Source organism: Cebidichthys violaceus, unplaced genomic scaffold (genome assembly GCF_023349555.1).
Source record: "Cebidichthys violaceus isolate CVI_PGR_0920_01 unplaced genomic scaffold, fCebVio1.0.p SCAF_28, whole genome shotgun sequence".
Classification (NCBI taxonomy): Eukaryota; Metazoa; Chordata; class Actinopteri; order Perciformes; family Stichaeidae; genus Cebidichthys; species Cebidichthys violaceus.
The window spans coordinates 1,762,603-1,774,862 of NW_027176461.1; the positions used below are offsets into that span (position 1 = coordinate 1,762,603).

The 12,260-nt window shown below is 43.2% G+C and overlaps 1 protein-coding gene across 3 annotated transcripts in view; it reads left to right on the forward strand.

The window, feature by feature from the left end:
• Positions 1-12,260, forward strand: part of map4k5 (mitogen-activated protein kinase kinase kinase kinase 5) — a 30,005-nt gene that overhangs the window by 14,711 nt on the left and 3,034 nt on the right. For 2 of the 3 annotated variants that reach the window (XM_068721484.1, XM_068721486.1), the window contains 19 exons: positions 673-744; positions 3,565-3,623; positions 3,771-3,838; positions 4,948-4,992; positions 5,134-5,176; positions 5,298-5,511; positions 5,757-5,842; positions 6,268-6,309; positions 6,564-6,648; positions 6,734-6,813; positions 7,266-7,326; positions 7,928-8,042; positions 8,283-8,341; positions 8,662-8,765; positions 9,140-9,317; positions 9,743-9,811; positions 9,939-10,031; positions 10,329-10,399; positions 11,696-11,751. In XM_068721484.1, the coding sequence (XP_068577585.1) occupies positions 673-744; positions 3,565-3,623; positions 3,771-3,838; positions 4,948-4,992; positions 5,134-5,176; positions 5,298-5,511; positions 5,757-5,842; positions 6,268-6,309; positions 6,564-6,648; positions 6,734-6,813; positions 7,266-7,326; positions 7,928-8,042; positions 8,283-8,341; positions 8,662-8,765; positions 9,140-9,317; positions 9,743-9,811; positions 9,939-10,031; positions 10,329-10,399; positions 11,696-11,751 (1,600 nt within the window). The remainder of the gene's footprint in view (positions 1-672; positions 745-3,564; positions 3,624-3,770; positions 3,839-4,947; positions 4,993-5,133; positions 5,177-5,297; positions 5,512-5,756; positions 5,843-6,267; positions 6,310-6,563; positions 6,649-6,733; positions 6,814-7,265; positions 7,327-7,927; positions 8,043-8,282; positions 8,342-8,661; positions 8,766-9,139; positions 9,318-9,742; positions 9,812-9,938; positions 10,032-10,328; positions 10,400-11,695; positions 11,752-12,260) is intronic. The other variant, XM_068721485.1, reaches the window with a different exon arrangement.

The window sequence follows — 12,260 nt, forward strand, 5'->3', positions numbered from 1 at the left end:
AAAGCCCAAACCTAGCACCAAGATAAAAGCCAACCCCCTGCTGTGCATCTGTCCTGTCATTGGTCAGCATGGCAGTCGGCCCAGCTGTTTAGGTTGATGGAGGTCCGTCAGCTCGTCGGAGGGTCATCCCACTAATCCTGCAGAACTGACTGGCCCTTTTCCAGACCACAGCATGTGGTAGTGTGTATAAAAATAGCCTGGGGATTCACGGCAGAGAGAGTGGATGTAGTACAGTCCATCAAGTTAACTGTCCCTCATCTTTATTCCAATGAATAATGTCAAATGGCTTGTCTGAAGGGGGTCACAAAGGTTTCTCAGTCAACATGTGTTTATACTGGATTCAGCAGAGGATCCAGCTCAATGTATTCTGTAAATGTATTTTGCAACCCTTCAGGGAAGTTGTTGTGTGTCTGTGTTGTCGTCTGTAGTTGTAGATAAAGTTGAACGCTGTGTTGTGCCCGTCATGTCGGAAGTGTGACTGTTTCTCATTTCGTCATTTGGGGTTGATGTCGTAACCGTCCTGTGGTGAGATATGTGTTGTTGTTGGTTGCTTGTCTTATTTCTGTAGAGATACGTGTTGTGCTTCATTGTGTTTTGTGTACCAGATGCACTTCCTGTTTAGTTGTATCTATATTTCTCACAATTACATCTGACTTTCCCTCCTACATGAAGCGAACAATGGGAAAGACCAACGAGGGCCATACGCAAGTCCTAGCTTCACTGAGGGCCACAGGGGGGATGCAGGTCAGTGACAGTGTAGTGAGATGGTGTGTGTTTGCTCACTCCCAAGACCTCCTGAGAATTAGGCTAATGTAGCACACAACAGAACATTGTGTTTGAGATTTACAGTTGTGGTCAAAAGTTTACATACACTTGTAAAGAACATAATGTCATGGCTCTCTTGAGTTTCCAGTTATTTCTACAACTCTGATTTTTCTCTGATAGAGTGATTGGAACAGATACTTCTTTGTCACAAAAAACATTCATGAAGTTTGGTTCTTTCATGACTTTATTATGGGTTAACAGAAAAAGTGACAAAATCTGCTGGGTCAAAAATATACATACAGCAACATGAATTAGCAATTTTGGTGACTTAGAAAGTTGTGTCAATGAAATGAGCTTCATAGCATGGCCTCTTAACTTCTTGTGAGTGATTATGAGTGACTACAGCTGGTGACTTCTCTGAGGCCATTTAAATAGGGCTCATTGGATACAAACGCCCACAAACGCTACAATGGGAAAGTCAAAGGAGCTCAGCATGGATCTGAAAAAGCAAATCATTGACTTGAACAAGTCAGGAAAGTCACTTGGAGCCATTTCAAAGCAGCTGCAGGTCCCAAGAGCAACAGTGCAAACAATTGTTTGTAAGTATAAAGTGCATGGCACTGTTTTGTCACTGCCACAATCAGGAAGAAAACGCAAGCTATCACCTGCTGCTGAGAGAAAATTGGTCAGGAGGGTGAAGAGTCAACCGAGAACCACCAAAAAGCAGATCTGCCAAGAATTAGAAGCTGCTGGAACACAGGTGTCAGTGTCCACAGTCAAGCGTGTTTTGCATCTCCATGGACTGAGAGGCTGCCGTGCAAGAAGGAAGCCCTTGCTCCAAAAGCGGCACCTTAAGGCTCGACTGAAGTTTGCTGCTGATCACATGGACAAAGATAAGACCTTCTGGAGGAAAGTTCTGTGGTCAGACGAAACAAAAATCAAGCTGTTTGGCCACAATGCCCAGCAATATGTTTGGAGGAGAAAAGGTGAGGCCTTTAACCCCAAGAACACCATGCCTACCGTCAAGCACGGTGGTGGTAGTATTATGCTGTGGGGCTGTTTTGCTGCCAATGGAACTGGTGCTTTACAGAGAGTAAACGGGATAATGAAGAAGGAGGATTACCTTCAAATTCTTCAAGATAACCTAAAATCATCAGCCCGAAGGTTGGGTCTTAGGCGCAGTTGGGTGTTCCAACAGGACAATGACCCCAAACGCACATCAAAAGTGGTAGTGGAATGGCTAAATCAGGCTAGAATTAGGGTTTTAGAATGGCCTTCCCATTGTCCTGACTTAAATCCCATTGAGAACATGTGGACAATGCTGAAGGAACAAGTCCATGTCAGAAAGCCATCAAATTTAACTGAACTGCACCAATTCTGTCAAGAGGAGTGGTCAAAGATTCAACGAGAAGCTTGCCAGAAGCTTGTGGATGGCTACCAAAAGCGCCTAATTGAAGTGAAAATGGCCAAGGGACATGTAACCAAATATTAGCACTGCTGTATGTATATTTTTGACCAAGCAGATTTGATCACTTTTTCTGTTAACCCATAATAAAGTCATGAAAGAACCAAACTTCATGAATGTTTTTTGTGACAAAGAAGTATCTGTTCCAATCACTCTATCAGAGAAAAATCAGAGTTGTAGAAATAACTGGAAACTCAAGAGAGCCATGACATTATGTTCTTTACAAGTGTATGTAAACTTTTGACCACAACTGTAAGTGGCACTAATGAGGTGAGTTGATCTGCATGTGGTGGCTACTTACAGTTTCTTTAGTTTCAATAAAGTTTGGACGTTGTGATGTCTTGGTTCCTGTCCAATAAAATTACGTTAGATGACTAATCCGATCCTAACAAGAAAGTTAAGTTTGACTCATACGTCTCGCCTGATTCCTCAACTTCACTCTCAACTGTTAGTGACTCACCTCCGCATTGTTATCTGTGTTTTTAAATGCTGCAGCACCTCCACATTATCAGCATACCTCAAGCAGAAAAACACATTAGGAAAGAAATCTCTGTGGTCTGAATTCTTGAATACAAAGTTTCTTTGTTAATGAGAAGCCGATTATGTGGGAGTATTTATTGGCAGGTTAGGTTGAGTCCTTTGCCTTCATACCTACAGCAGGATCACTCCTGTTTATACTGGACACACAACCAGTCTCCTCCATGGGATCGACTGTTTGACAGAATGTGAGCTTGAACCTAAACTAAGAGGAATCTGTTCCATGACTTATTTGTATTTCGTGCTCTCTCACCAGTTTGTCCCCAAAGTCAACAGATCTGGTCAAGTGTAATGTGTGTTTGTCTCTGGTGACCGACGGGTCTTCAGGCTCCAGACCAAATATTCACATAGTATCATAATAAATCAGAGAAGGAGCTCTGTGGTGTTTTGTCCGGTACGTTGTAACGGAAGCAGTTGATCTGCTGTTGGTTTGTTCTTTCTTACACGTGTTTTCTAAGGCTCCTGCTACTAATGCACACGAGTACTACTCCCAAGGAGTTTTGTGTCTTGAAGTGTTGGGCACTGATGCCCTCTAGTGCCAAAGGGTGTGTGTGTGTGTGTGTGTGTGTGTGTGTGTGTGTGTGTGTGTGTGTGTGTGTGTGTGTGTGTGTGTGTGTGTGTGTGTGTGTGTGTGTGTGTGTGGGTGGGTGTGTGAGTGTGTGTGGGGGGGTGGGTGGGAGTGTGTGTGGGGGGGTGGGTGGGAGTGAGTGAGTGGGTGGGTGGGTGGGTGGGTGGGTGGGTGAGTGAGTGAGTGAGAAAACAACACAAAACTGAACACATTTTTCTGTCATTTACAGTTGACAAGCTCCAGTTTGAACCACCTCTCCGGAAGGAAACTGAGGCTCATTCTGAAATGGTGATAATCATATTCAGTTTAGTCAATCAGTATTCAAGTGCTACTTTCTGTTGTTTTTTTTAAGTGCATGTAGAAAAACAATATCTACAAATGAAAAAAATGCAGTTTTTAGATATTCTATTTGTGTGCATATGCGTCTTTCCACAGGATGTGAGTAAAGATAATGACTTCCCTTCCCCCTGGAGTCCCTTTGCAGAGGGAGGAATAACAACCAGGTAATCCATGGAAACTGTTGTCACAGGAACTGCTCCTGTTTACCCCTCCTCTCCCTTGACCTGACTTAATTATTGGATGGATCCATTCCTAGATTCATTCAGAGAAAGGAAACTAATGCATTGTTGAAATTGAAAACAAAATGCAGGGATGCACAATATTAGTGGCAGTGTTGAGTTACCACGTATAGTTCAGTTCTGATGAAAAGACTGACTAAAGCCTGTAAGTTATGCTCTGTAACCTCTTCTGGATGCTTCTCACTGCCTCTCACGTTGACCTGCTTATTCACCAGAGCTAACCTGTGTCTGTGCATGAACTCACTCTCCCCGTCTGCACTTTGAAATGTTGCTTTGGCCTCTTAAGCGCCTTCTCACTTGTTCAATGTGCTTTGACTGTTTTTCTCCTTCCACTTCTCTCTGTCCTCTCTTGGCTGTCGGGCTCTCTCTCTCTCGTCTTGTCCCGCGAAGGAGCCTTCTCAAAAGCGTTGAGGACGAATTGTTCCAACGGTAACACTAACACTGTGTGTGCTGTCGTACCCTAAACCACGTCATCCACTCCACCCCCCGCTTGGTCCCGATCCTTTCTGCAGTGACACCCCTCCATTCACCATCCGTGGTGTGATAATAGCTGTAGATCCAAACTGTGCATACGTTAATCTGAGACAACCAGGCAGGTAGAACAGTGTGATGTACAAAGAGACCGTCAAATACTGCAGCATTCAAATAGAAATAATTGTTTGCTCAGACTTAACCCAGCATGGACAGGGATGTAGAAGTCCATTGCTGTTTTAACACCTTTACTTCAGCTATCCAAAGAACTTTGTTAAAGGTGCGTCACTTGATTTTGTCTCTAGTTTTATGGTTAAAAAAAGAGACTGCATCAAAAAATTCTTGATTTTTCAAATTTACGCCACAGTAAACGTATTAAGTGAGAGATTTTTGTTGGGATTGAAGCTCTCTAGGGTTAGAACGAATACACCCCACTTCATTTCCTCAGAGTTCTACTCTCTATATCTCTGAGGAGGGATTTTACGTAAACATTTGCACCACTGACGCCTCTCCTGAGCTCCTGAGGCTTATTTTCCACACTGATCGCGGTTTGTTTCCTGCAGGGGACACATCGCCCTTCTCCAAGACGCCTTTGAAGAAGTGGAGCTGTGAGTGATTTACACAAAAACTATATTGACACTTTCTGTGACGCACATGTCTATGATGCATTATAAACATCGGTGTCATAGAAAGTCCGAACCCAAACATTCATTGCTGTAATTTACATCGTGAATATACCTCCATTTCAGGTCAACTCTCAAGCCCGGCATTCCTCCTCCTCTGCCTCCGAAGGTGAGCCCCAAAATTATATGTGACGTTGTACTGTATGGATTTATTTTTTTTTGCCATTAGAATCATAAGTAGTGCTTTGCATTCACATCAAACTGTTTTCACTCTTTTTTTTACCCGTCAGCCACGATTAAACAGCTCGTCGGAGGAGCTCGGCCTTAACGGTGAGCGGTCCGTGACGGTCCGGAGGTTCCCCAACTCTGAGAACGGACCGAGCCAGGTGGTTCGCATCCAGAGCACACCTGAGCACCTGGGCAACAAGGTGGAGCATTCGCCTCCGGATTTCCTCTCTGTCAGCGTCAGCAGCCCCGGCCTTTTGTCCCACACCTCTGATCCTGGTGAGTCTTAGAGTCTGAATCTACACCTATTTATGTGCAATAACCTGCTCATGTGTCTTAAATCAAGCGGGTGTCTAAATGAGAACTTATTTTATTTTTACAAGCTATCAGTAAATCTGAATTTAAAGGTAAGGGAGCCTGATGTGAGTGCGTCTTATCGTTGGATTTAGACTCTGGGTGTTTGCCAGTATGATTAATAACTATATAACAAATGTCATTTTCGTCTGCTTGCCCTCTCATGACAGACAATGATTCGGATGACAGCGTGAATGGAGGCAGTCCCAAGATGCCACCCAACCGACAGCACCGGAAGGAGAAGAAGGATTTCCCTGTGAGTCTGGAGATACTGAACAACATATTACGTTGCTCCATGTATTCCAGTCATGATCAGCCACACTCCTCATCGTTGGTTTCATGGGGTTTTAGGAGTAAAATGTCATCTGTGGTTTTAGAGCCTATATTTTATCTGTGGAGTGTCTCCAACTAGCTGGCTGGCCTCACACTAAAACCTCAAATATGTTTTTCCCTTCGTCAGATCCAAACACTAACCGTTAAAGAGGGAATTTTGGCATCCACTTATGTCGAACATTAATTCACTTTGACAGAAGACGCACAAAAGAAAACACTCCGTGTTGTTGTTTGTTCGGCTCATTGTTGAGGCTGAAGCTAAATTTAGCCGCTAAATTGAAAGTAATTGTTGCCGTGTTGTCAGTATATTATTTAGTTTTTTATTTTGTTTCCTCTGCTCCTCGTTAGAAACCAGCCATCAACGGTCTTCCTCCCACTCCTAAAGTACTGGTGAGTGAATCTTCTGCATTGTCTCTCGCAGCCTTCACTTCTCCCTGCTGGCCTGCTTTCATGGGCATTGTCATTAAACTCTTGTCTGAGCTGCTGCTGTACATTCTGTAGATATTTTGTGTCCACAGAGCGTTCTGCTTTGTGGTTGCTTCAGCTCAGCTTCAGCTCATTAAACCCTGGCTGACATTTCAGCGCTTCACTGAGCCAGCGGCTGCCTGTTCTGAGCCATGTTGCTTTTTTTTTTTTCATTTCAGATGGGAGCCTGTTTCTCTAAAGTGTTTGATGGCTGTCCACTGAATATCAACTGTGCCACATCATGGATTCATCCAGACACCAAAGGTACCGCTCCCTTTAACAAGCGTGTCACACAAACATCTCTTATTTAGGCCAAAGCTTAATTAAAAATGTTTTTTTCTTCTTCTAGATCAGTACCTAATCTTTGGAACGGTGGATGGCATCTATACGCTGAACCTTAATGAGCTGCATGAAGCCACAATGGAGCAGGTAACAGGAGCTGAAAACAATGATTATAACCCGGATTAGTTAAATTAATTACTTACTTTGTATGGGAGGTTTATATCGTTTGCTAAGTAAATGTACTATTCGTTGATGGGGCTTTTTTAAACGTATGTAACCCCACAAAATCATGTAGTTAATAAATGATGCATTCCTTGGCCTTTTTTAAGAACTTGTTACTAGTAGTAAACCAGATAGCCGGACATAATGACGGCTTATGTTAGAACAGATAACCTCACTGTTCTATCCATTCTTTACACTTCTAAGCTTATGCTTTTCGTTTTTAAAGTGCTCGATAACTCCGCCCTTAACTACACGCGGTTCAGAGGAGGGCAGCGAGCAGTCAATTGATTTTCTTTCTCCCCTTCTCGCTCCCCTCGTTGAGAACTAATGTCCAACTATTTGGTGATTGTACCACTTTTGTTCAATTCCTTCTTTAGCTGTTCCCGAGGAAATGCACATGGCTGTACGTTATCAACAACATCCTGATGTCTTTATCTGGTAGGTGATGGACTTCTCAAAACCTCCTGCTTCACTGACCGCTGTCATAACCTGCTGCCTCTTTGTCCTGTGGTACCTAGCTGCCTCCATATCTGCAGCCCTAAAATAACTTTCTTATGTTCGTCATCAGAGCCTCTATGAACTTTGTCTCTGGAGGTTACAATGTATAATAGCTGCACTAGCAAGTAGAGTTTGTTTCATATTTTTAAACGGATGTCCTAGTCACTGTTGTTTTTTCAGCGTAACAGTTGAGGATGGGATTAGAAAGTTTGGGTTTTACCTTCAGCTGTTTGCTTCTTGGTATACCTGACGTCTGTTCTCTTCTCCTCTTCCCTTGGACACTGTCCATTCTCCTCCTCTTCCTCCTCTCGCCTGGCTTGATTTGATATTCTACTAACTGGCTTCATCAGAAGGTAATCATGCTTCACATCATCATCACACTTTTGTTGTTACCCCTGTTCACATCTAACCTTTCTACATGTGAAAGCTGCTTTATGCATCCAGAATGTGTAAACGAAAATCAGAAAGTGTGTTTAAAATGACGCGTAGAAACGTTTACCCTGTCGCGTCATAACATATGACACATAATATTCTGCTGCAGGGAAATCCTTCCAGCTGTACTCTCACAATCTCATCGGGCTGTTTGAGCAGCTGAAGAAGCCCGGCCTGGCTGCTCAGTTCCAGACTCATCGCTTCCCAGACAAAATCTTACCCAGGTGAGAACATGTCAGGGTTTTTGGTCTCATATATAACATTCGCTGTCGCTTTTGGGATTAGGTCACAAGTCAGCTTTTTTTTTTCTTTCTTTTTTTTTTTTTAACTTTAAACATGTTGCCCAGCATGAGTGTGGCAGTCTTTTTGTTCCTTACCGCCTTCCATCATGAAGAACTACTGCAGTGCACTGACGTCATCGGCTCTTTTAAGTCACAACAACGTGACTGTTTTTCTCTCCTCAGGAGGTTCGCCCTGACAACTAAGATCCCCGACACAAAGGGCTGTCACAAGTGCTGCATTGGTGAGTGGCTTTTGCCTCCCAACCCCTCTGTTTTATTTACTCACCCTTCCATCATATTATACTGTGTCAATACATGATTAACATCTCCGTTCTGGGCATGTCTCCCTTAGCTTTGTTGCAATGTTTGTGTTCTCTAAGCCCTCGTGACTTTTCACATTGTGCACTAATTGGAGTGTGGTTTGAATAAATTGACGTTTTCATTATTATGAGTTTTCCTAGACCATTTTTTTTTTTTAAAACCACATGCTCTGATGTAAATTGTGCAACGTAGGTTTATAACAATCAAGCTACACTTTGTGACAGTCTTCTCTATTTCACAGTGAGAAATCCATATACAGGCCACAAGTACTTGTGTGGAGCGCTGCAGTCTGGGATTGTCTTGTTGCAGTGGTATGAGCCCATGCAGAGGTTCATGCTTATCAAGGTAAATTGACTATTTTCTTCAATCTATCTATCTCTTATCCATTTCATCTTTATCTTATCTAATTTATCAATCTAATTTATCAAATTTTTTTTTTCCCAATTTATCAAATTTATTTAATTTTTTTTTCTAATTTATCAATTTAATTTAATTTAATTTATCTATCTCACATCTGTAGTTAGATTTTAAAATCTAGCTAGAAATGTCCATTGATCCTGTGCTCTGAAACTCAAATTATTCATGTTCCTAGGGATTTTTCTAATGGGCAACAACACTAAAGCAACAACGCTAGCTTTACTCTCCAGAATAAAGCATCGTTACACATCAGAATGCCATTGACACAAACCCCCTGTGTTGGTGCTCTCTTTCTGCTGCAGCACTTTGACTTCCCTCTTCCCAGCCCACTGAAAGTGTTTGAGATGCTGGTGGTCCCGGAGCAGGAGTACCCTCTGGTGTGTGTGGCCATCAGCCAGGGCAAGGAGCTGGACCAGGTGGTCTGCTTTGAGACCATCGACCTAAACTCCTGCTCCTCCTGGTTCACAGATATTGGAACAAGTAGGTCAAGCATGTACTCTGTTGTTGAGACAAACACCATGAAAACAATAGAAAGACGAGCTGTCTATTGGCCGTAACCTCCCCAGAATGCAATGCAGCCTCACGTCTTTGTGGATTTATTTTTAGGGAAGGCCTTTTGTGCAGTTTGAACAAGCAGGCACATAACATATGATGACATGGCTTTTTGTTAACTTTCTAAAGCATGCTTCTTCCGCTCATAAATAAGCAAAGAACCCCTGAGAGTAAAAAGTAGTTGTACTAAACTGCATTTTTTTAAATTAGAAAACAACTAATACAGTAATGAAGAGGAAGTATCCAAGAACTAATTTTATATCAAACAAATCTATATATTTTTAATTACTTGTATTAAATGCATTGATTATGGTATGGGGATGATTGATAATGTTGTACCTTTCCTTCCACAGCTCATCAGCAGGTGGATGCAATCCATGTCACCCAGCTGGAGAGAGACACCGTGTTGGTGTGTTTAGACAGTAAGTACAATCTCTTTTCATCAGCGTGGACCAGAATGTGAACAAGCAGCCTATGTACGGTGTGGATGTAAGTATCTGTGTTCTGCCACATCATTTTTACAGCCCTTTTCATTGTTTCACTCCACAGAAAATCTGAAGATTGTTAATCTCCAGGGCAAACTGAAGTCCAACAAGAAGCTGGCATCTGAGCTCAGCTTTGATTTCTGTATCGAAACTGTTGGTAAGCTTTTAGACAGAAGGTCTTGGATGTTACGCTCTGTGTAAAGAAGTAGAGCTACAAATGTTTCAGAGTATTACCTGACAACAAAACGTCGTTACCTTAAAGGGAGTTATACAAAACACTCCCAGCATGACAGGCTGGGAGGTACAGAAAAAGCTGGTTTTATATCCAGCAAAGTTGCATGTTACATTTACAATAGAGCGTTTTGTAAACTCAAAATGAATTTCATTGTTCCTCTTAATGAAGCTGGCAGTGTTTCAGTGACACATGGCCTCTTTCCTTTTTGTTTTGTGACAGTGTGCCTTCAGGACAGCGTCCTGGCCTTCTGGAAACATGGCATGCAAGGAAAGAACTTCAAGTCTAATGAGGTAAAAAAAAAAAAAAAATCTGACTGTATTTTGGATGTTTTCTTTCCACTGGTCTGAAAGAAGACGTGTTATGGAAGCAAAATAGCGCAAGATTTCAAAATTGGCCAGTGGCCAGACATTTTTTACTGAAATTTCAGATTCCATTTTCATGGGTTGCCAGTGACTAAAGAGGATAAACTGTTGTCACGTCCCTGAATACGAGCCCGTTTGTTCTCCACATGAGAACACCTCTGGCTCTTGTCGAGAAAGACCCCGACTGCCGGCCGTTTATACGGGTGGCGACGCGCTGCAAATGATCCCGGGAGATTAGACCTCAGGTGAAGCCAGACAAAGTGTCTTTGTGTCGGGCCGAGGTAATGAATTTGTCCTCCTTTCACGGAGGGATTCCATGTTCACCCGATCGCGAGTGGCGCTCGGCAGCAGAGTAAAAGTTCAAGAGATCACAGGGAGGTGAAGCATTCTGTTTTTATGAAAAGTGATACTGGGAGAGGGGCCAGCCTTTAGAAAGCTCGCCGTGTCAGACGTGGTCCTGTGACACTCGGATGAAACAGAAGGTCTGCTTGCCGAGTCCAGCTTCACGGTTCTGCCACAGCAAGGATTTTTTTTTTTTAAATGTCAGCTGCCATGCAAAATTCATGCTCAATCATAAACGAAACCCGCAGCACGACGGGGAGCAGCACTAAATAATTCAGCCTGTGTCTCGTTTATGATTCCTCTCAAGAGCGAAGGCATTCAAGGGGGCCTGTTGATCCGCTCCGGTGGGTGCTTCTCTGAACACCCGAGACCTTGTTCTCGTTTAGACCTCAACGGATCAGATCTCTCCCGAGGCCAAGGACTTACACCTAGCAGGTGTCACACGCCGACTATCTCGCATCTGTCGACAACTTTTCGTGACATGTCAACACGTGAGCGTGTGTTTTTGAAGGGGACGCTTGTTCTTTGCGCTGCACAGTGTCGGGCTACACCTTGTGACTCAGACAAGTGAGCTCCAGCATTGTACACAGTAACAGAGAGTCCCTGGAGACGGCACTCAGTTACCTGCAGTCTGTTCAAAAACATACAGACGTTTAGTACCTGAAGACGCAATAAGTGATCCCAATGTAAAACGGTCACCGTACCACCGACACTCAAAACACAGGAAGGGAACTCTACCGCTCTGACATTGGTTGACAGGTCTTTCAACATACAGACTGACACTAAACTAGATGATAGTAATGTTTTGTGATGCTGCTAAAGGTTCATATCAGTAATGTTGACACAGAAAACCAGATGTCAGTTGTTTTTTTCCTTCCCCAGGTGACCCAGGAGATCTGTGATCGAAGCAGAGTCTTCCGCCTCCTCGGATCTGACAGGTTGGTACAGAGATCTTTCCCTCTTGAGCTACATCAGTGCAGACGAGTGATCAAAACGAGTCTCAAAGGACTTCTACGACACGTCACCTTATAAGCAAACCGCATTACAGACGGTGTCTCACTCTACCTCCTCACTTACCCTATTTATCTGTCTTTTCATCAATACCCCTGTTGGTATAGTTTATCAGCCCCATGAGCTGCGTAATATCAGGCACTCGTGTTGTGGCTGTCCTCCCTCAGGTCTGATTACCTGGAAACCACCAAACAACCCGCTCACCTGCTGCTTTGTGAGCCCACAGCGATCATTGCTGCTGCTCTCTACCTGTCTCTCCTCGCTCTGTTTATTCTCTTCAAGTCTTTTCATCTGTTGTTCTTAGATTTTACTTTCAGGCAAATCTAAACCCAACTGTTCCTGAATGCACCATGACATCATCATCCTTGAATGCCCTCTAGCTCTCTGTCTGTCTGTGTCAGTGTCTGTCTTTCTCTCTCTGTCTGTGTCTGTCTTT